Source organism: Stegastes partitus, unplaced genomic scaffold, assembly GCF_000690725.1.
Source record: "Stegastes partitus isolate 25-593 unplaced genomic scaffold, Stegastes_partitus-1.0.2 Scaffold773, whole genome shotgun sequence".
Lineage (NCBI taxonomy): Eukaryota > Metazoa > Chordata > Actinopteri > Pomacentridae > Stegastes > Stegastes partitus.
The window spans coordinates 238,507-263,021 of record NW_007578504.1 but is presented as its reverse complement, the minus strand read 5'-3'; the positions used below and the strand labels follow the sequence as shown (position 1 = coordinate 263,021).

General features: G+C 43.9%; 1 protein-coding gene across 1 annotated transcript in view; it reads left to right on the top strand.

The window, feature by feature from the left end:
- wwox (WW domain containing oxidoreductase) overlaps window positions 1-24,515 on the top strand; it is a 146,714-nt gene that overhangs the window by 19,762 nt on the left and 102,437 nt on the right. Inside the window, exons 6-7 of the mRNA XM_008291956.1 lie at window positions 17,370-17,458; window positions 21,927-22,112. Of these exons, the coding sequence (XP_008290178.1) occupies window positions 17,370-17,458; window positions 21,927-22,112 (275 nt within the window). The remainder of the gene's footprint in view (window positions 1-17,369; window positions 17,459-21,926; window positions 22,113-24,515) is intronic.

Here is a 24,515-nt window from a genome sequence, read left to right as displayed (position 1 = left end):
CCCATAGCCCTGGGATGAAGGCTTCTTATGATGAGAGAGGTGAGAGGTTGCTTGGATCTCTTTCACTCTTTCTCTCTCTTTCTTTCTCTCTGCCAGCAGAGAATGTTTTTATTGAAGTCTGAGAAGTGCTGACCACAGAGAGACAAGTCAGGCACTCGCTGTAATGTTTTAAATCAAGAGATGAGCCAGTTGTAATAAGCTGCAGCCAAATAGACTGAGGCTTAGTTGATGTCTGCCAAACAAGCAAACATAGTAATGTTGAATGCAGAAACCATCTGGCAACTGGCTATAACATTTATCCGCTATTACCCCGAGCTCTTTTAGCGTCTTTAGCACAGTTGGAAATTAGCACAGGCTCTCTGATCCCATGATAAAGTTCATAGGAGATGCAGTAGGCTAATTGGATGTAATTCCATGTTTGATGTCTCTGTGAGATTTACATTGTCTGATGCTGTCTCTCGTCATCTTTCATAACCCACTGAGAGCATATTCAGACACGAGATGGGAACTTGATGTGTTTGTGAATGCGCATTGATGTATTTGGTGCACTGCATGTCCATGTCTGTTTGCGATATGAGAGAGAGAGAGAGAGAGAGAGGGGAGGAAAAAAGGAAAAAAGAAGAAGAATACGTACGCGTGTGGCCTGTTGTCAGTTTGTGTTTGTTGTGAGGGACAGAGGGATTGCCCGCTAATGAACAGACAAGTGCGTCATAACAAGTCAACGCTGCCATGTCCGACTATTCTGACACTGTAAGTCACAAATTTCAGCGTCACAAAGACTCTCTCTAGTCAAGTGCCCTTTCTAAAGTGAAAAAAAGATGCTGTTGTGAGGATGATGAGAATGAACTGTTCAGCTTTGTGTTTTTTTGTGGGGCTTTTTCCATTAAAAAAAAAAAAAATAAAAAAGCAGGGGCCTGTAGAAAGCAATAAACACTTTGCAGTCTTTAATTGCCTTGTATTTACTCAATATATATGTAGAATTGTACTTTATTTTTAATAATCTCATTTTCCACCAAATCAATACATACTGTAGCATTTTGGTGCAGAACTCTGCAAATCATTTTTTTGGGGGGTTCTATAAAATGTTTTTTTGCTGATATGGCTGAGTCTCTGAGCCTTGTCTTGTGTTTATAGGATATCCTCTGCAGTCAGGTCTCATGGAATTGATACCAGTGAACTGCTCCAGGCATCCAAACAATCCTGCCCCAGGCATAGCTATCATTATTTTCTGGGGAGTTGTATGCACGCGTGTGTGTGTACGCGCACATGCAAGTATGTATATCTGTGTGTTTGTATGTGCTTTGACACAGAGTTAACACTGGTTTACAGCTTAATCAGTCTGTGTAACTGAATGCATATTTATCAGAGAGAAAATTCATGCTCAAAGAATCAGACCTCAGCCCATACATCATTATCAAACACACACATACACACACACACACTCGCACACACCCCTCAACACACACAGATGTGCACACACACAGATCCACATTTCATTAGAGAGGCAGATTCAGGCAGCAGTAGATTAAAAACAACGTGTGTTTTTACAGGTCCATAAATCAAGCACGGGACGAGGGGGATTCATTTAGAGAACACCAGAGTTGTGGCGTAGTTGCCCTCACGTGACTAATGCTTAACTGCGATACTTTGATACACTGCCTTTTTATTAGTTTCATTCTCTCTTGCCCCATATCAATGATTATCTCTCAGCTCACATTTGACTTGCGAAGTAGGTTAGATGTGTTCATTTTTTTTGAATGTTTTGATGATGAAACGGCCAACCTCATTCTAACCGGTGATTAAGCCTACATACTCGCAAGTGATTAGGCCTGCAGTACAGAATTAATACAACCTAATCTTACGCAGCTTCATTGCATGGGATTGATCTTGTGTCCACAGTATAAATAAACCACTGCGTTGCTTTATTTTTACACCACACCTGCTGTTTAGAGGGAAAAGCACTGGTCCTATCCTTTATTCTTTTCATCCATTGAGCCGGCTTGCCTGTGGGAATGGTGGATGGAGGGCAGGGCTGTTAATCTGTTATTGCTGTTTTGACTGCTTAAATTTTCAAAACGGTACCAGTGTTTTAATGGTGTGTGAAGCACACACCCATAAAATGTTTTGTTGATCAGTGATGTTCTGGAGTAAATGCAACATCCCACACACACCCCCACACATGTGCCCCTGCCTCATCTGTCACACAGCTATTGTCTGAGGTCCTCTAAGGCTTAGCCGTGCTCTCATGTGTGAGTGTGTGTGTTTGTGGGTGTGTTGTCCTCAGTTTCGGCCCGAGACCAGCACTGACACACAGAGAGCAGGTGTAATTTCGCCTGCACTAAAACCCCAACAAGTGGTACCAGGGGAGAGAGGAGCATATTACAAGTTCAAGCGGCTACGCTCCCCCTGTACCACAGAGAACTACAAGCTCTCCTGACCTGTGACCAGGCATCGCCCTCGTATGTATGTGTGCGAGTGTGTGTGCGTTTGTGTGTGTGTGCGTTGAGGGAGGCTCAGAGGTGTCGGAGCTACCTCGCTGTTTCTTTCATAGTGCAAAGTGTTTATTAGGGTCCGGAGCTGTTTGGGGGGCCGCAGGGCAATATTATTTCAAGTGTTCCAAATGAGAATTGAGTGTGTGTGTTTGTGTGAATGTGTGTGTGTGTGTATTTACTGTACAACTTTTAGATAACCAGCTCTATATAGATGCAGGTTAGAAGGTGAACAGTTTTGGTAAATATATCAAATAACTCTGTAATAAAACCTGCTGTAAACCAGTGAACACAGTTTGACCCTTGACCTCTAACTCCCTCAGTCACAGGGCTATACGTAGACCACAGGAGCTCTACTCATTAATCCTGCTGTAAACCGTGAGTAAGCGTGGCGTCGCAAACTTCGTTTTGGAGTGTTTTGTTCCAGGAGTGCTGTCAAAATGGATTGGATTATACTTTTATGAGTGGTTAATTAATATTTAAAGAAATTAAACCGCTTCTCCCAACAGTGATTGTCCAATGTTAGCTTCGCTGCTGTAACCAGGCACATCCAGACCATCAAGCTATAGTTCTCTACAGGCTGAAGTGATGTCCACAAGGCTGTAGTGAGAGCAACGTTCGATACATGAGGAATTCAGGAGTTTGTCTTTTCTTTAAGACTTTCCAAGACCAAAAATACCTGAGCAAAAGTGTAGGGAGCAGATTAAACGGTGTGTTTGTCTAAATGTTACCAAGCACAACAACCATCCATTTTCCTTTTATTTTCTTCCGCTCATTCAAAGTTGGGTCACTTTGGTAGCAGGCTAAGCTAAGATTTCCAGTTCTGCTGGGAGATCTCCCAGGCCGATGAGATATGTAGTTACTCCAGTGAGTTCTAGGTGTACCCCAGGGTCTCCATCCTGCCTAGAAAGCCACCAAGGCACCCTGGAGGCTTCTTAACAGGTGCCCGAGTCACCTTAGCTGGTTCCTTCAACCAAAAGTAGCAGTAACTCTGCTCCAAGCTGTCTCAGATGTCTCCAAGCTCTTCATCCTTTCTGTAAGGCTGACCCCAGTAATTCTACAGAGGAAATGCATCTTTTCTGTCACCACCCTATCACCCTATGACCATCATGATCATATGTGAGGGCTGGAACACAGACCGGCTATTAAATCCAGGGCTTTGCCTTTCAGCTCCACTCCCTCTTCACCATGACAGTCCGCAACAACAGCTGCATTACTGCTGAATCTGCCCCAATCGGTTATTCTTGCTCTCCATTTTTCCGTAACCCAAGAACAAGATCCTGAGACACTCCTTTGCTTAGGGCAGCAATTCACTGTTATCTGTGCCCAGCTCACTAACCCCATGGATGACGGCTTGGCTGGGCCCACCCTGAAGAAATGACATGGAGCCGCCACCATGTGGGCCCACCACCTGCAGGGATGGGTACAAGGATTGGGTGTATTGCTAGTTGCAGGAAAGGATGTTGTTGTGCTGGTTGTGCTGACTCTTAGCACCGCAGACTGGCTCTAGGGACGTGGAATGTCACAGCAGCTGAAAACATTAACAAATCAGACGGAGAGCACGTTTTCAATCAGCTAATGGGCACAATTTCCGGTAGCATTATTTAACTAATAAAATCTTCCTGCTAGCTAATCTACACCTGTCAAATCAGTCAGAAAAACTGGCAATCATCAGCTAGAAATGTGAAAACCTGCTTTAAATCAATGACCTATTGTTTAAAAATGACTAAGATTTTAACTTTAAGTGTTGGACTGGCCGTCTTTATCACCACTGGGCTGTGGGAGAAAAGAACGGTTGACAATTGGGGGGAGAGTTTGGTTCTTTCCCACCGTTGCCGACCGCTTGCTCAGAGGGAGTCCGAAGGCAACTTTGGATTGTTGGGTTCTCTCTTCAAAATCCGAAGGGTCTTCACCTTACTGTGTTAAGCGCTGTGAGATGTTGTAAATTGTGCTATATAAATAAAATTGAATTCTAAGTTGTCATCAGAACCACTCTGGCTTTAGTGGGCAGACACTGTGTACAAGTTGAATGCAAAATATTGAGAGAAATTTCGGATCAAATTCAGCTCTACTTGATCTTTTTCTCGCGTCATTTATAGTAATGTTTGGTAGAACACAGAGAGCTGTGAAAGGACAGAATAATTTGACAGGCCTTTGTCATTCCTACAGGTCTGTCTGTGGCAGTGAACGGTGAACTGAGATAATTGGTGCCTCTCATCTCTCCTCTGAAGGACACTGCTGCCTATTAATACCGTGTCATGATAAATTAGCCCAAATAAAATCCAACACACAGCAATGAATGATGAACTTATGTCTGTGCGAATGTATGCGGATCCATGTGCACTCGGATATGTGAGTGTGCCTCATTAGTTTTTTGGTAACCAAATCTCCATTAGGTTTGAATGAATGACCGAGAGGTGCCAACTAGGGCAAGGTAGAGGACTGGACTCGTACGAAGAGGTGGGGGGAAAAAGCCATGAGAGATGAAGGAAGGAGCGGCGTACGGGTGAGGAAACGGGTGGAAGGAGGAGTGAGGTGAGGTGATGCGGGGGTGGGGGGGGGGCAAGGATGCTCATCTATTACATCGCACAACGGCCCAGGGGTCGGCTTCAGCAAGACTGATTCAGAGCTATTGGGTTTGGACTCCATCTCCCATAAATCCTGGCATGTGACGCTGATGGATGTGGGCCATAAAGCCTCCCGCTCTGACATGTGGAGAGCAACATGGAGAACCATGGGAAAATGTGAGTGCTCCAGGTTAATGTCAACGAGGCCTGGGAGTGAAGAGGGGATGATGGAGAGAAAGAAAGACAGGGACGGCGAGAGATCAGAGGTGCAGAGAGGGGGATTGAGAAGATTGAGCGGGTCGAGAGCAGAATGTGAAGAAGCCGAGCGTTTTTTGTTGGAGCGCTGTAACAGAATTTGCTGTGGCATTTGCTGTAATTCAGCTGTCATCGCACCGGTTTGAAGGCGTGTTGCCTCAAGTGCGAAGAATACTCCCACCCTGTTTGTAAGAGATATCTAAATATGTTTCCTGACATCTCTAATAAGCTGCACGGCTATATCATAATCACAGAAGAGCATTTTATTTTATTTTTTTAATAGTATTAGTACTTATCTGGTTATTGTTGTGTTTGATGCTTGACCAAGATGAACACAGCTCATTAAAAAGCCATGTGATTATAATAGGCCGAAATACAGGAACTGCCGACCTGGCTAGACAGGAAATGGAGATATGTGTACTTCCTCATTAACAAAGCCCCATTTGGACCATAAAGCACCATCCCAATGCGCACAAGGAAAATGCCCTGATTAGGGGGGTGGAGGGGCATCGCTGCCCTAATGAAGGCTTCCCCCACAGTCATTTATGATATTGGTATGGGTAGTATGGTGACTAGGCCTATGGGATGAGCTGACTTGGACGTGAGATAGCACATGCAGTATATTTGTATGGATGGGAGAGTTGAGAGGGCCGGGGGAATGCATATCCACAACTCATTTGGAAGAGTCAGTTTTACTAGGTTGCGGCTAATGGAGATGAGCTTGTATTAAGAGCCAGGGGAGACGCTAATTTTACATAAAACCAAAAGAGGTCTGCGAGCCGCGAGGATGCGAGCGCGGTCAGGTTGTGTTTACTTTACTCTGCCGTCTTTTCTCATAAAAGCTTTCGCTGTTCAACTGAAAAAAAGAAATGATTGAGTGACATCACTTATCATTATCATGTTTTCTCTTTTAATTTACATTTTAATGAATTGATATATGATAAAAAAAAAACACACATTGGTTTAATCTTGCAGAGAAAGGCTTCAGTCTAGATTTATTGAGATTGAGCGTTTGAGGGTAATATGCATTTTCTGTGCCTCGGTTGCTAAGAGAGCAAACTTTAATTCCCACTCGCTGGCAAATGCACGCACATTCCAAACCTTTGCAAACTTTCTCAGCCTTCTTTCAAAGGATTTTATGGGTGCTGCTATAATTTTTTGGGTGAGCTGGAAAGTGTTAACAGACACAATGTTTTATTTGCACAGCCTTGTGTAGAAATAGCTATTATGTGGGCTGGATAATGGGATTTACATTGTATTTATGAGGCTTTATTTTTTGACCAGCAGTATTGTGCGTGCCTTACACTCATTATGGTGGTTTGTAAATAGCATGGCTTTCTGACTTTGTCATCGTGGCGATGCTGCTGTTACAGTTTCCTCTATAAACTTCTAGTAGATGCATTGGCAGGCACTGAATGAGCATCACGTTTGATTCGGATGGAGGCAAGAATCGGATTTTGGGCTAATTTTTTGAAAGAAGCGTTTTTAAGATAGAATAAAAATACACATAAATATAGATTTTAAGGCTTTATTAATGCCTTGGACAATAAACTAATCCCCTCCCTGCCACTGCATCCTCCACTCAGCTTCCTAATTTCTCACTTTTTCTTGTCCCACCCCTCATCACTCTCCCCACCATCGCCACAGGAGCTACCTGAGGCCCTTGTGTCCACCTCATTCATCACCTGGGTTTGATTCCTCTGCTTCGAGAGAGAGAAAAGGGGGGAAAAAAAAGAGTTTAGGAGGAAGAGTAAAGAGTCATAACAAACCCTCCTCTGTTCTCTCTCCTTCTTTTCTACCTCCCTTCTTTCAGTGTGTGAGGGAGAGATGAATGCAGCCAGTGGAATTAATTGCACTCCGTTACTGAAGATCAGCAAGTTTGCACTGTTGGCGTGCTGATCTGCCATATGGCTGCCCACTAGGTGAACACTTTGATTAATGTTGCCCACTCCCCATTTTTTCCTCACTAATATTTGATTCTGATAACTGAAACTCAGCTCCTCGTTCTGAGTCTTTCCATCTTCAGTCCTCACTCTCCTCCTGTTTCCTCTGTGTTTAGTCTTTTTTTTTTTCTTTGCTCACCTGAGCCATCTGTACTTGCAGCTAAAGTTTGGTTTCCGGTCTCACCTCTCTCTTTCATGGCTGTTTTTCTACAAGCTGCGCTTACAAAGTCTTTGTGGCATCAGTGTAGGCAGTGTGGAGATTAGAGTGAGAAAGAAAGGCCAGAGTGTTTGTGTAAGAGAGAGGTTTGGAGCTATGGGTACATGTCCTTCGCAGTTGATTAGGCCCCTGGTGTGTAGAGTGTTTCTCTATTAGCCCCCTCAGCCTCTCGTCTTCTACTGTGCACAGTGACTACTCTGTAGCCCAGAGGTCTTAGACACACACACACAAACACACACACCAGCCATGCACACAGTCAGATAGGACGCTGTGCTGGGGTCCAGGCAGTAACAAGGAGGTGAACAGATGCTGGAGTCACAATATCAATAGGACCGACTGTAGGTAATAATACCTTAGCAGGGTTCAGCCATGAGACAGCGCTAACTAGAGAGGCAACTCTCAAGTGGAGCATTCGCTATCTGCAAATCACACCATGTAGCTGTGTGTGCGCATCTGTGTGTGTGTGTGCGTGGGCGTGTGGTTGTTTGTGGGTGCACATATTCCCATTACATGTTAGAGAGCCTGCTTTTGCTGCAGGGGTGCAGTGGGACGGTGTCAGTGCCATCATCAGCTCTGAGATAAAATGTTCTCACCTAAGGTCACAAGTTCAAGTTTGTTTTCTTTTTTTCTCCCGCTATAATGAGGCAGCAATACAGAACACTATGCAGACATCTACGCTGGAAGATCTATTACAATCACACGGGTGCTTTGTTTTCCCTCTGTTTTATGGCCTGTTCTTGCTGCTCGTCTATTTTGGTCTTCCTCAGTCTTGTTAAGTGCTGCCATTCTCCAGTGTTTGGATGTGGCCCAGAGGGCCCTTAGCGAGACCAGGGGCTGGGAATGAGCTGCGAGCCCCAGCCAGGGGGTGCCCACGGTAGGCTGCCAGTCCCACTAAATCTCCCTGATTACCGGGGGTGGCTGTGGTGTGATGGGGGTGTTATCAAGGTGGTGGGCTCTCCAAAGAGGCTGATTGAGATGCAAATGGAGGCCATAACTCAGAGGTAATGCAGACCTGAGCACCCTTTGCCTCGTCCGTTCTTGCTCACCTCACTCTCTCATCGCTCCCCATTTACTCCGGCATAGGAGGAGGGACTGTTATTGTCTGAGGATAAAGTTAGATATTTATCATAGGGAGAGAGAAATGCACTCTTAGGGCGAGGGCCGAGCCGAACAAGACACTGTGAGTATGTAAATTAATTGTGGTTTTCATTAACTTAAACAGTAATACCCGACACTACCAGAGAAGCGCACATACTGGTCTATTTGACCACATTAACGCTAACACTGGCACACTTAAAGATACCAATATCTGCTTCTGGTTCTTAGAAAGAACAGATGGACACATAAGTGCGAGGGACTCTGGGCTTGCCAGTAGAAAGGTGGAATGAAAAGGGGAGGAGGAGGGGAGGAGTAATTGCACAGTCCTTTGCTGAATTGTTCTGTGGATGCAAATTTAAATCCCTCCTATTATTTTAATAATCTGCCTTTTACTGCTTGTGCTCGGATCATTTGTTTGCAAACCAGGTTATTTGGAGAGGGAGGCTCGGGGGTAATTTCATGCTTTGGAGCATTTATATCTATAACTTAATGAGGAGAGGGCCTGTTGTTTCCTGGTAATACACTGCTAGAGGGGAGCAAACTTTTTATTCTCCGTTTAGGGTACTGTTAGAGGGCAATAACGTGGGATTACTCTGATGGAATTAAGGAGCAAACTGAGGAGAGACCTAATGCAGCTTCTGGTGATAGACCAAACTTAATACTGATGTTTTATTTAGGGTTTTTTAGGTTCATGGGATGTACCATAGGAGATGGGCTATCCCATTTGCCCATCACAATAAGCTTACACAGATTTCCTCAGATTTAAGCATCCTCCATCCCCACATGCTGCCCGCTAAGTGCCCTCAGTTTGTCTTTACCCTCATGTATGTTTGCTTTTCCTTCTCAGTCATCTAAACTTCTAGAAACGTCCGTGCAACATGTTGTCCGTGCGGCAGTTTATAAAATTCAGACGTGTCTCCTGCTTATTGTCACTCAGTTCGTGCCAGGGCACAAAGTCAGCCTAGCAGTCCGGCTCGAACTCAATTTAACACAACCGTAATACATTTAGCTGGGAGACAAAAGGAAGGCTCACCGTCTATAGAAAGCAGCGCGCAGTCTTGTGAGATGATCGGGACTGTTAATGTAGTTACTTTCCTTCAGTGGAGCCAAAGACGTCGCGGGGTGGAGCGGAGAAGGTGTGCGTCCTCCTCTTCCTCTCTCCTTCCTCCTCGCTGTCATTCCTTTGCTCCTCTGTTCCCTCGTGAAGGACTCCTCTTCCGGCAAATTAAATCAGACTGCATGAATTAAAGCAATAATTCAATTTGTTTACAAGGCATCATTTATTCTCTGTCATGCCGGTGCTCCGTTGACAGTCTGTGGCTCGCTGACCCCCGACCTTTGCCGAGGTCACATGATGCATTTATTACATCGCGCGACGAGAGTTTTTCAGGCTATTATCAGGCGACAAGGGGCTAAAGATGCATGATGAGAATCCTATTATTCAAATCCGCGGAACATTTTAACAGAATGCAAAATTGTATGACCTTATCAACAGACAGGATAGATCATGTAAATGGTGCTTGAACAACTGCACTTGGCTGTAATGAACGTGCTTATGAATCTGACAATTAAAACAATAATCATAATAATGGAGCTTGTTCCTGTCACTGTTAGCCCTTTGCTTTTTCCCACTTTCATGTCCGCTGCATGTGTACATTATATCCCAAAGTGCTCCTCTGTTCGTTCATTTCTTCCACTCGTACTGATAACACACAGTCACTGGTGTGATTTCGTACAAGAGAAAACAAGATTTTATATCCCTGAGAGGAGAGAAAAAGCCACAATCTTTTGTGTTTCCAGACTAAACAATTGTGACAGTGGAAAATGGTAAGCAGTTTAGAATATTGCCAAACAAAAGAGCTTTTAATCAAAGTGCATACCAGACCCTGCGGAGTGTAAAACACTCCCTCATCAAAAGGCCTATTATACACTTACTCACATCAAAGGCCTCCACGTTTCTTAATTGCCAGATTCTTTTCTTATTCAATTATGTTATGCTTGTGTTTTTATAAAGCTGATACAAAAAAAAAAGAAAAAGAACAGGCTTGGGTAACCAAATCAAAGGGCCTTAATTTATTATCTCTGTGCAGAGATGTGTGTTCACTACAACAGTGTACATTTGTGTAAATGCATGCCAGTGTTGTCGCTGCTTTACCAGGCCTCAGGATACCGAGATGATGCACGGCACGAGCGTTTGAGGAAAAAAATTAAACAGTGTAAAACTAGCAGGTTTAGATAAAGCAATCACATTACCGCCGCACTTGAAAAGAACACATTATTTTGTACTTGAGAGAGTGGCGCTTTATTGCTGACACCCCCAAATAGAAAGTTGTATGTACAACACAAGTGCACGGGGCCGAGGAGTTTTTCTCCATCTTTATTGTTATCTAACCACAACGTAATCAGCATCTAAGTCTGCTTGTGCCGTTCAGCCAGACACTAAAGTCCCTGTGCAGAATTGCAAAATAAGTTGGGTGTAAATACGTAATTGCCAGTGCTTATTCTGAGATCTGAAATATTAGGGAGCAATATGGATCGCATTAAAATCCTGGTTGTTAGGGGTATCGGTTACACTGAAGACATGCAGGAAAATGTGCACTGTCTGCGAATCTGGCGGAGATAGAGTGGGTAAGATGAGGGGGGAGATAGGAGCAGGAGAGGGTGAGGAAATGGAGAGGAAGAGACAGAGAGGAAGAGGAGAGTAAGATGAAAATCTCTTGATGTCTTTCTGAGAACATAGACACATTATTTAAATCTCCATCACTTTTTAATGTAAATCTGATCAGGCTGCGCTCTGGATGAAGGAGGGGAGAAGTGAAGTAGAGGCAGAAATGGAGACACACACACACACACACACACACACACACACACACACACACACACACGCTGATAGACAGAGAGAGAGAGACGATTTATAATATAACACTGTTAGGATTGAAAGCTGTATATTACCGTCGCACTTCACACTTCATCCTTTCATAGAACACAAATGCACACAAAACACTTTTAAAATTATATTAGCTGTCCTTTCCCTTAATGAAAAAACACTTACACAGGCTGGGCGGGCTGCGGAATATTTTGTGTGCATGTTTGTATATATGGGCGCATGTGTAAGTTTGTGTATGTGTGTGTGTTTGTGTGGAATCCGATATCTGCCTCAGGCCCCATGGCCCTGGTCTGTCTGCATCCGAAAAGCAAACTCTGCAATTATGATGACCGCCCTGTCCTTTTCATTTCCCATCTCTGTCTCTCTCTCTTGCACTCTCTCTCCCTCTTTTCCGCCGTGGACTCGTGTCCCTCTCGTTCCCTCTCTCTGTCTTTATTTTTTCTCTTTCCCTGACCCGTCTGTGTCTTTTGAACGGTAAAGAAATTTAGCTGTGATCACCTCAAGCTGCAGTTCAAAATCTTCTTGCATCTTGCTTGAAAAATATCACTTCTCCTTAAATTGTTGTCAAATTGAATAAGAATAATGAAGCTTGTAATGCCAAAAAAACACACTGCAACAACTCCTAATATTATTGTGTTCTACTTTGTGCATGTTTGATTTCATTTAGTCAAATTTTGTCACGATTAATATATTTTTTTGCATGATTTTTTCTAATTTATGCTGCATGTAGTTCAATCTATATGCTGTACTGAAGCTCTTGTATACGTCCACCTCACTGCATCACAGGGAAGCGTTGCACTTTTTACTTCACTACATTTATTTGATAGTTAAAGTTAACAGTTACATAGCAAATTAAGATTTTGAAAACTTATAATGAGCATATAAAATATAATGCTTCGCCATACAGTAAATTAAATTACATGGTAGTATATAAAGTACTTCAGATTGCTTCACCTCCACCAGCTATAACATTAAAAAATTCTGCTTGCATATTAATGCATCAGTGTTAATAATCCTATAGTGTAAAATGTAATTATCTAACGCTGCCGTTTTGTCTCTGTAATAAGTGCTTTTTGTTTATTTAGTATTGCTGCTAATAGTTACGGTGTCAATTTTTAATAGAGGAGTGAGAATGAAATATTTATATTTTCTTATATTTTTGCTTTTACTTATTTTTTTATGCCATTTTAGGTCCTTTCTCGTTATTTGTATTTGTTGGTGTGTCTCTGCAGCCTCTACACGGCTCCTTGTCAGCTTTGAGTGAGTGATTAACTGATTAAACTGCGTACTAATTAATGTGTTTCATTAATTACAGTTATTAATGCCGTGTTTACTAACACGCCCTGCCCTTATATGTCACTGAACGGAAATGTCAGCAAGTACTTAACCGAGGCCTGGCCTTTACTCCCTGCCTGGCTGTGTGTGTGTGTGTGTGTGTGTGAGTGTGTGTGTGTGAGCGTGTGTGTGTCTCTCTCAGGTGTTATCTGCACGTTCGTGACTCATTCTACGTTTCTCATCTGGAAAATCGTCCCATGTCCTTCCTTCACCTTTCCCATATCTGCCCCTGCAATTGCTTGATTTGTAACTTGATTTCAGGAAAGGGAAAACCTGTAGATTATCCAGCTTTCATTAGGGGGGAAAAACCCAGTCCGTGTCAGAGAAAGAAGAAATCAATTTAATACAGACTTAACTGGAGGAAATTGCATATTCTGCCTGTATGTGCTGAACAGGCACTTTCTCTTCCTCACCAGAGACCTGCCTCCCTATTAATTGCAGTGTGCGTGCGCGTCACCGAGTGAGTGGATGTGTGCGCGCGTGTGCGTTTGTTTGTTTGCGCGCGTTTGTGTTTGTAATGTGCCGAACGCGTGCGCTCGTCTGTGCGTCGGGCCGAGTGTGTGTTCGCTCTCTTTGTCTGTGCGTGGAGGTCAGCTCTCAGACCTGTGGTAGGGCACCCAGCCAGATGTGTCTGTTTCTTTATTTGCGGTGTGCATGTGCGTCCACCGCACGTGGTGTGTGTCCATATTTCTTTGTTGGTATATGGCGCGTGCATAAGCACAAGCGCATGTGACTTAGCCAGGTGGAGAGGAGATTGGTTGGTATTTATGAACAAACGTCATAATTGTGACAGGATGATATACGACCTGCACATTCCACAGTTCCCCCCCCCTCTCCTTCCTTTTCTCTTTTTCTTTTTGCTAAAAATATATATCTATGATATGAGTCTTAAAAGCTGATGACCAATTTAGTATGCTGTGTTGCGGACAAGGTCATAGAGATCTGAGTTCCTCGGTGTTCCTCCCTCCGAGGCCTGTTCTAATCTACAGAGCAAGAAGAGGGGCTCAAAGTCATTTCTCTAATTGCTTTTATAAGGTGCCCTTTTCACATGGTGTCTTCCCTGCTCATTCACTTTCATCGCTATTACAACACCTTACCTCCGCACCTGCTGGTTAGGATACGTCCGCGTAATATTGCCGTCGCTTTATATTGATATTAGGAATCTGGTATTTACAAGGAGTGGTCGTACGCTTTCTATCTTCTTCCTCTCACTCCTTCGCCGTTCTCTTTCGCTGCTCTTCTCCGTGTCTGAGGTGTTAACCGAGGTCTGCGGGCTAAGTGTTTTGTATATATGAGGGTACTTTTGATTCCTTAAGTGTTGCCCCTGCATTGGTGATCTATAAGGGGCGCTGAGGTGGCGAGCAGCACAAGGTGAGGGAAGATGGAAACAGGGGTTAAAGTATGAGAGTGAAGCCTGAGAAGGATAAGGGGAGAGGGGGGATGAGATTGAGCCTAGTGCATTAAGACAGTGTATTATTTGGCGGTTCCACTTGCTTGCGTCCATTAGGGGTGGCTGCTGTGCTATTAAAGGGGTCAGCGAAGTGTGTGTACCTGTGTGTGCGCGCGTGTGAGTACGCCTACATGTGTGTGCTTTAAGAGTTAGTAGAGTGGTCCAGTGTCTTATTGAACAGGATGGGGCTCCCCTGCTCTAATACTTCTTCATTTTATTGGATTGGATGGCCCCAGTTATAATTGTATTAGAGCGCTTCCCCTCCATCCTCTACTCCTTCTTCATCTTTTTCCACAGCAGTGACCACATGTCATTCCCCCCCAATCCGCATGCAGAGCACCATGGGAGACGAGGAGAACCTCCGCAGTGGCCAACTTCCTCCACTCGCGCGGAAGAAGGTTCACGTTTTCTCTCCATCCTCGCTCTCGGTTCCCACAAGGTCATTGTGGTGTTACAGACAGCTGTTCTCTTAGGCTGAAGGCCGGAGGTGCAGGTGAAAGGTGAGAGGTGGCGGCACAAAGTGGAAGTCTGAGGCATCCGATGCCCACGTTACCTTTGCGGTGACCTTGCCGATTTCAGTTCTAAACCTGCGTCTCGTTACCGGATGTGCAGTCACGAGGACAAACGGTTTTGACGCAGTTTCTAGTTTTCAAAACCGTACAGCTTATTTACATGTGTTTCATTCATAATTAGCCTTTTTTTTTTTTTAATGCTTTTAGATGGAACGATAGGTTGTGTGTAGCTGGGGGCGGTAAGCTCTGTCACCCCGAGCCGAGCTCTGTGGTGTTGCATACTCAGCGATTGCTCCAGAGTTAACCAGAGAGGCTTCGCTGCCTCTCACTTTTCCTTCGCCCTTGAAGAGACCAGGAGTTGTCAGGGTCCTCATAAAAACCCTGAACGATTGCGTCTGTGCGTTCTCCCTGTCTTTTTCTACCTTTTTTTTTTTCTCCCTTCTTCTCCTTCCAAAACCTGGCCATCTGTCTAATTGTTCACCTCCATCGCTTTAATGCTTTTTACATGCTTTTTCCCCCTCTTTCCAGGCAATAAACTTTATTTTCTTCGCAAGACTTCAATCTGCAGGGGGAGGGTAGGCGGGCGGGCAAGCAGGCTGCTCACCTTCTCCCTGCTGGATTTGCTCCAGTGGCCCCCCTTCAACCCCCCTCTATCCTCCCTCTGGTCTCCCATTACTCCATCTCTCCTTCCCTTTTCCTCCGTGTCTCCAGAGAAGGGGATATGTGTTCGTCAAGCTGACACCTGCTCTCATCTTCTCTGCTGGCCGTACGCTCATAGAGAGCTATCCTGTTGAGGAGGCCTTATAGTGACCTGTTAATTATCACGCGGCTGCCTCCTTTGACCTTGCTCGGAAGCGATACCTCATTTTTCTCGCAGTAAAATAAGCAACTAAAGAGAGTTTTTAACGTACAGATATACCACACTGTGACAGATTCTCATTATATATCACACGCCTTCCTTGTTGCACCTGTATGAGTATGCGCCTTTCATTTATTTATTTATCGCAAATAATCGCTTTTCCTTGTGTTTCTTGTGCATGTGCTCTGTGTGGAAGTGGCAGGGAGTGTAAACGCATATTGCACATACAAGTCATTAAATTAGACAGTTGTCTCCTCTCACCTGTGATTACTGCTGTGTGCAGATCATATAAGCAGGTACCCTATAATCATATCTATAATAGCCATAATCAGCCCTTTAATGCTCTGTAATAGCATCCATATAATGGTATAGAGTGGCATCAAGAGAATAATTCAGGCATAGATAATGGTGCGATAGCGTGGTTTTACCCTTGAGTCACAACATTGAATTTGTTGTGTGCGTGTGTGGGTGTGCGTGTGCTTGTGTATGCATGTATAAATACACCCCGGGGCAGTTAAGGTGTCTGTAAAATGCCTGAAGAATCACATTTCCATCAGAAGGTGCTCTTAACCCTTTCTTGTTTTTCTTTGTGCTCACCGCTCCATGGAGCGTCCTTGCTGTGAGTGTCATGTATACTTAGCTCTGCGGAGACAGACACGCAGAGGAAAGACATTCCCATATGACGCTCACAGACAGGAGATCAAATCAGTGGAAAAGGCTGACAGGGGAACAGCAGCAGCAGCAGCAGCGGTGGCGGCGGCGGATGGAGAGCCGAACGCTCTTCCGGGGTGTAATGTGAGCTGACAGCGTTCCACCGGGATGGTGGGCAGGATGAAGGAGAGTGGTAGCTCTCAGGAATACCTGGTGCTGCTGAACCCAGAGACCGAAGCACGAGGGATGCTCTGCTCTCCGGGTTCTACGTCTCAGTTCGCGTCGCTTGTGCTAACATATGCCGAGGTCCCGTGCGAACTTGTAGGTAGATTGAACGCAGCTTGTCTGTTGAGGGCCTGGTAAAGATGAAGAGAAAAAAAAAGCGGAGACGAAAAGACAGGAAGGCACGGAGAGACTCGGAGTTGACACACTTGACAAACACGGTTGTGTGCGGTTAATAAAGAGATATGCTCCTTTAGGCCTGCGCGCGTCTTTGCAGAGGCCTTTGCCCCGCAGCACAATGCTACAGTGGGATGGAGAGGATGATGAATATTTAGCCTGTCTTCTGCAGTGTGTAAATGCAGCTATGCATTCACTTCTTAAGTCATTTATCTTTCCCTGCTCCTCTCCTCTCCTTACCCTGTCTCCCAACATATGGCGTAAGATGAGCCACATACACACAAACACACACCGAGAACACACCGTCACAACCTATGGAGCTCCTTTAGGAGTCTTTAGGCAGGACGGAAACTGGAAGCAGCGTTCTTTTCGCATGATTTTCGCCAATTTTTAATGAAATTATTGGTCAAGTGGAGTCCGGAGGGAAAAACTAGAAAGCAAGAAACACGAGAGCTGCGATAAAACAGGGATCCCACTGTCAGGATGGACACACACGCAGTAGATGTTAGGTGTAAAATTCAGACACAAGCAGATGTTTATGGGATGACCCAAATCATTGCATTTTGAACTTTGTGATAGTTATTTTGGTTGAAGATGTCAATAATAATAATAAAAATACAAGCTGGCAAAAAATATAAATATCCTCTTTGTTTTGCTGGTGCTGCTGGCTCTAACAACTGTGCTATTGTTGTTTTCTGTCTCAACAGCACAAAGCAAGAGTGGAGGCCATGATGTGCAACCTGGCTTCTCTGCGCAGTGTCAGGGAGTTTGCTGAGTCATTTAAGGCCAAGAAACTGTGAGTATAAACCCTGGTAATAATTTCACAAAAATCTTTCTCATTTTTTCTGATATTCTCTTTCTTCCTTTCTTTTTCTTTTTTTTTTTTTTTGGTGTTTTGCACAGATTTTTGGTAGGAACAGAGCGGACAATTACACAACTTGAGATAAAGATAAAGATAAAGATAAAGATAAACTTTATTCATCCCGAAGGAAATTGTTTTGCCAGAGTACAGTTAAAGCAAGCAAAACAGTTAAAGTAAACAAGTAATTCCAAATAAGAATAAAAATAAAAAGTAAAAAATAAAAGTAAATAAAATAAGAATACAAGTACCAGAGAAGAATAGTGCCTTAATAAAAACAATACAATAAGTACAATAACAATAATAATTATTAAAGTGACGAGTGTGGTTATTGCACCAGGTGAAAATTGAGATCAGTTCTTCTTCATTTTTCTTGTGCAATAAGCCGATTAAAATGTTTGAGGGGGTCAGAATTATTTTTCAGCTCACAAAACCTCACAATAAATAGGGCAGCATGAAACGCCTGTGCAGATGCTCTACGGATGAACAACTGCTCCGTGTAATGTGGGACTTGTGCGTTTGGGTTAAATCAGTTCACCCGGTTGTTGCAAATTGCTAAATACTTGTTTTCAAGTGCGCTGGTTTCCTGCCAAACTCTTAAACAACAAAAATGTCTAAAAACAGTTGATTAATCAAATGCCCGTCACGGTAGCTTGCCCAACTTACAAATAATGACACTGTCTCTCAGTTCAGGGCAACCATTAAGTAGCCATCAGTCCTGTTTTCAGCCTTTTTTTTTAGTTAAGAAAAGCGTTTAGTGGAATGAAGAAAAAGATAAGTATACAACAACGAGGACTAAACAGTGCCTCTTATTTAGGGCCAGTCACTGCATTCATCACCACTGTTATGCCAGACTTAAAGGACATCTAAAATGTTACTGATGGACACCATATGGACGAGGCCCCAGGAGTAAGTGTGTGTATTTGTGTCGATTTGCTTGACATTGGTCGAACACTCTTTATGGCACTTATTTTGTAGTGGTCAGCTTTTACGGCATGTGTCTTGCGTCCCGCGGTCGGTCGTACGGTTGCTATTTTGGGGTCATGAATTCTGTCATCCATACTGCTCATCCACCCGCGGGTCTCGAGGCAGGGGAGTGTGTGTGTGTGTGTGTGTTTGTGTGTGTGGCGGCGTTGGTGTCAAGGGAGCCCCTTGGGGAGAGGCAGGGCAGTCATCGCCCGTAGCAGCCCTGGGGCAGGGTATGGCCATCCAGGACACGTGTCTTGGGTCACAGCCAAACCTCACGGTGGCTTCCCTCTCTCTGTGTCCTATGGTTCCCTCCCAACTCTTACATATATCCCTCCCACCCGCCGCTGAAGCACATTGGCCTCTCTTTAACTCTACTGTCCCTAGAAATCCTCTCCTAGTTTTGGTTTGTTTGCATGTCCCTTCTTACAAATTGTTCCTCTGCCTCAGTTTCTCTTTCTTTCTCCCTCTCTCATGTTGTCTCTCAGTCTCTCTCTGTCTGTGTCGCTCTCTCTCTACCTCAGTATTTTGGCAAGGTTGTATTTCTTCATTAGCTGTGCTGTTGGGGGGGAGTGGGGGACTCCCAGGGGACGTCAGAGTACATTAATTCTCATCAGAAGGCGAACAGAGCAGAGTGGAGGCTGGGAGCTCTGAGCTGTGAATGGCACTGGGCAGCTGTCTGAGTCTACCACCACTCTATTACTGCACGTATGTCTTCAGGCATAACACACACAGGAGCGACAAACACATCGCGCACATACATGTGCATACATGCGCCGACACGCACAAGACAATTCGTCGTGCAGATGCATACGCACACCGGTTTGTAAACACACACACACACACAAGAGAGACAAACACACGCTCGTACACACATGCACAATAATGCTCCTGCAGCGTGTCATTGACAGGTGAAATGTAATCAGAGTCTTTTTCTTTTCCTTCTCTCGTTTCTCACTCCCTTGCTTTTAAGTGCTTTAGTCAGTGGCTTTCACGCTGCTTTGTGTTCCATTGACCCCGATTCTGCTTTAATTGCCTGTCCTTTGAAATGAAATTACCTGGATATTGATATTGTTGAATGCAGTGCAATTTCATTGGGATGTAATTGATGGAGGACGGCGCTGACAGAAGGCCCTAATACAATTTCTACTGAACGGTCCATAATTAACACGTGCAATTTGTTTTCACCTGTGATTTTTTATTTTTTTTCATTTTTTTTTTCCACTGCTGCATTTATTCTCCTCTAATTTTCAACATATTACATCTAATGGCTGATTTGTAAAAAATAAATGCATCACATTAGATCACAGCTCTCCCATTCCTTTGCATTACGGCCGCTGTCAGATTGTTATTGTCACACTAAACGCTGGTGTGTGAGTGTAAATATGGGTCAGGATGAGCGGTGTTCACACATCTGTACGTGTGTTGCCAGTGTCAGTTTCCCTGTTGCCAATAAAGTGCGGTGTTAACGACCAGTAGTCCGAACCCAGCTCACACAGGCAATCTCTTCCTGCTGGCCCACATTATCATAGAGGTCAGAGGTCACACCCGGGGGGGTTATTTAAAGTAAATATATAAACTGATGTCTCCCTGTTTGGTAGTTAACACCCTCGTTTGACCAGCGCTGAGATTGCACAGTGCACACTGTGTTGTGTGAGGTCTTAATGTGGAGAGAGGGACTGTGGTATGCGGCAATAGGCCTATTAAAGACATTCATTAGACCTGCGCTTATGAGAGAGGGACTAACTGGTGGGCAGTTGAATTAACAGGCCTTTTACATTACAAGCAGACTCACCAGAGGCCCATCGGAGCTGCGTGGGGGAAATCGCTCTACTGGCCAGAGGAAAGTTGGTTATTCGAGTTCTTGATCGCAAATTTGTGATATACTGTGAGTGACGTGCTGGTGTGCTTTTTGTTTTTTTTCTTTCTTTCTTTTCTTTGCAGCATAAAGGTCACAGCATTTAAATCTTAAGAGGTGTAACTGACATAAGGATTAGTTTAAAACAACAGCTACAGCGAAAGGTTGAGAAGTTAGGTCAGGAGTTCATGCCTGTGGTGTTATTGTGCAGCCCCGAGCCAGTACATTGGGGACAGAGCCAAGAGTTTTGCCTCGTATTGCACAACGTTACTGTACTTCACACTCTATTAGACAGGGGAACACTGGGCCAAAAACAACCGATGTGTTTTGCTTTCTTTTAAGCTGCGAGCAATTTCGAAGCCAGAATTGACATCACAGCAACTTTTACTCTTCTATCTTGTTTTATCAGGTTTAAGTGGAGGTTACTGAGGTCATTTATTTACAGATGTGTTTTTCTTCCAAGTCATTAAGCCAGACTTCCTCACCTTGTTGTATTTTGGGTGAAAATTTAAATGTCTCGCTGCTCGCGTGTGCTCCGTTGAATATGTGCTGAGGTCGGCATTCTTTAAGTTGACTTGTGCCTAGGTTTGTGCTCTTTAATGAACCTTGTGTGTTCAGAGGCCTGAAGGTGATCGTATAGTACACTACTATGTAATAGCATGGGATGGCTCATTATAGCAAGGCATAACAATTCACACATTAATTTTCCAGCATCCAGTTTTTAATTAATCCAGTAGGCAGTCTTAAACACAGGGTACACAAATTGCCTTCGGCCTCATAATTAATTCTAATGGAAGAAATTAAAAATTGGTGGGGTGTGTTTGGATTGTTCGGCTGTGTTACTGTGGTTTTGAGCTCGCTGGAGCGACGCTGTCACCGACAAGGATCTCTCCCTGCCCTGACCAATCCAGCATTCTGCTTTCCCTGCCACGCGAGCAGGGAGTGTTACTCACTCACCCACACGAAGTCTGCAAGAATGGAAATGCTTTGCATGTCTGTGTCTACTAAAGCATATGCTTTTCTTTTTTTTAACTAGCCCCTGAATAAAGTCAGTTGCTTTTTATATCATGACGTGTGCGTGTATTTCCTTTGAACTGCTCTCCTCTGCTCAGCCTTTCCAAGTCGATGTGTTGGTGGGTTTGGTTACTCGGAGTAGTTACACAGAGCCTGTATCAACACCCATTACTTCCACCACCCTTGTGTGTTGAAACGTTTTGAGATTGCTTTTCAATGTGTTGTTGCTCTTGGATTCCGGCCAGCTGTATTCGGTATCTACAGTACCTGTTCATCCATGGGGAGTTACACTGGAAACCTCTGTATCATATCAGCATTACTGATGCTCTGTCTCTGCAGACCTCCAAAGTCCACCACGCTCTGGAATAAGACACCCTGTTTCCTCTCTCTGCTTTCACTTTTCACTATTCCATCCTCTTTGTTTTTTTATTTCTTCTCCCTTTCTCTCATTACCTCCTCTTCAGTCTAATATGTTATGAAAATCCACTTTTTTTGTCTTTTGTGTCTTCCTTGTTTTCACTTCACAATCAATCACGCATGTTTTATTGTCTGCTTTCCTTCCCGTAGCCCCCTGCACGTTCTGATATGTAACGCAGCAGTGTGCACTCAGCCCTGGAGCCTGACGGAGGACAACCTGGAGTCCACCTTCCAGGTCTGCCATCTGGGTCACTTCCTGCTGGTGCAGTGCCTACAGGACGTGCTGCGTCGTTCGGCCCCCGCCCGTGTTGTGGTGGTATCTTCCGAGTCCCACAGGTGAGACAATAAAGCAGGCAGGTTGACTAGTTTTTTATTAGTGTACCTATGTGGCCTCAAGAGAGGACTCATAAAATTAGGCTTTACTGCAGATAGAGTTTATTATTGAAATTTTTTGGCTCTTTTAATATGTAATAAGTATGGCCTGTGCATTCTATGAGATAGAAGGCTTATTATCCAAATTAATTCTTAATAGGAATGGGTAATGACAAAAATATTTGTTTATTCCAGTTAATGCATCTACATATTAGGCAAACGTAAATGTGTTCTGTGGAGTTTTCTTGTAAACAAAGTGAAGTTTATGTTCAGTGTTGCTCAACAGACCTCACTGTCTGTGTCCTTGATGTCTAATAAACATATTAAATGAATTTTCTTTTTTATAAAACATTAGCAAAGCTGATTTTTTATTTAACAATTTCAAACTTATTCTGTTTACATCTACGCTGACTTGCTAGTGGCCTTCATTTGCCTTCGCTGCTTCATTGCTACGCAGCTGCCCGTGTTGCCGTGTGAACAGTGTGAAACCATTGGTTGTTCATGTCCGTTCTTGTGTGTCTGCATGAGACAAACACAAAGGAGAACCTATTATTGAATGACTACTCCAGAAGGAGGCAAAAGAAATCCTCCACAGCTGCACAGCAGAATGTTTCAAGGTATTCTTTCACAACAGAAGTGAGTACACCCCTATGCAATATCACTTAAATGTCAAATGATTGAGAGAAAGGTTGACATTACGCAACGTCCCTGATACCATCTAAGCAGTCGCAGAAGCTCCAATTTCCATTGACAACCCAAGTCTGAAGCACTTGCCAGTCTAGTTTTCAGAGGTAGATTGTGAAAGCAGCGCCCTGTCTGTGGTGTTATTTAGTAGAACGCTGTGGTGCTGATTAGTGGTACTATCACTTGTTCTGCTCCCCCTGATTACTGCTGCAACTGTGATTTTGCACACTCACTGTTGTAGTATACTGTGTGTATGAAAATCATGATAATGGTGACAAATTCCAAGGTGCAATTACCTGGTCCTTGTGCTATGTTGCATGCATCTACCTGAAGTTAGATTATATGATACAGAATATTTGATGTCTTTCTTAGTTGACTGGGATTGGGGATATTTTTAATTTTCTTGACAGCGGTACAAAATAATTGCGATCATTGTCTTCATACATTTAAAAAAAAAGACTTGATTTGACCTCTAATTAACGAGTATATCACATCGACTCCTCTGTTTCTTGAAAACAAACTTCCATATTTAATCTGCTGTCGTCAACAGTAAACAGGTGATGCGATAAAAGGTGACGTTTTTGATAACACTGAACTCGATCTTATCTGTCTTCCAACACTGTACACACATACTATACTTACTCTTCCCAGATAATGGAATAAGATAAACCCTGCCCTTGTTGACTGTGAGCACTACACTGTTGCATTACCAGCATTCACATTATTAAATACACACCGATAGTTTAAACAGTACACTCTCAGAACTATCCTGTCTATTCTTCATCCCTTCAACTCCAGTCATGCTGTTATAGCCGCTACAGTGGCTAGTTTTCACTGCAAATTGACAGATAGGACTTAATGTGTATTGTGAAACATGACAGCCTCACTCACTGAAAATCATTTCCCTCCACTTGCTGTCACTATGAATTAAACGTATCATCAACATGATGGATGGACTTATCAGCTAAAATTTACTTTGATCAAGTATCTGCTCCTTTCTGTCTGACCCCCTGACTCAGCCCCTTTCTCCCTTCCTCTCCCTCCCTCTGCCATCAATTGTTCTTTAAGTCTGTCCCTTTTTTTTTTTTGTTAAGCAACTCCACTCCGCAGACTTGTGTTTTTTCCTGCCGTACAGTAGACCCAGCGTGATGCCTTGCAGTGATCTGTGAGCCCGAGCCCTGAGCCATGTATTTCAGAGTCAGTCGGTGTCTGTGTGCAACATTGATCCCGGCTTCAGTCAGTCAGACGGCCAAGCAGTGATTGATTGGAGCTCGGCAGAGTGACCTGAGACAAGGGGAACATACGCAGAGTTATTCTAGCAGATCAAACCGCAGCACTATTACGGGGGCCTTCGTATGAGTTATGTTATACAGAGTGCCATGCATGAGAGGACAGGAGCAGCGGAGGGGATGGTTTGACACTCAGATTCACTTGGGGTCACGCTGCTATTACAAGCTGTATGAAAAAATCAGAGGAAGAGAGGGCAGGAAAAAGCTTATCGAAAGAATACATGTCGTGAAAGGGGTATTGACAGCCTTTGATTGATGCAAGACTTGCCTACGCAGTAAAAACAGTGGGTTCAGGCAAGTTTTGGTGTCATAAAATCTGTCAGGGTGCTATTGGAATGGGCAGAATTTGTACAGCTTATACATGCTGCCAAGGCCAAGAATGGTCAGGTATTCT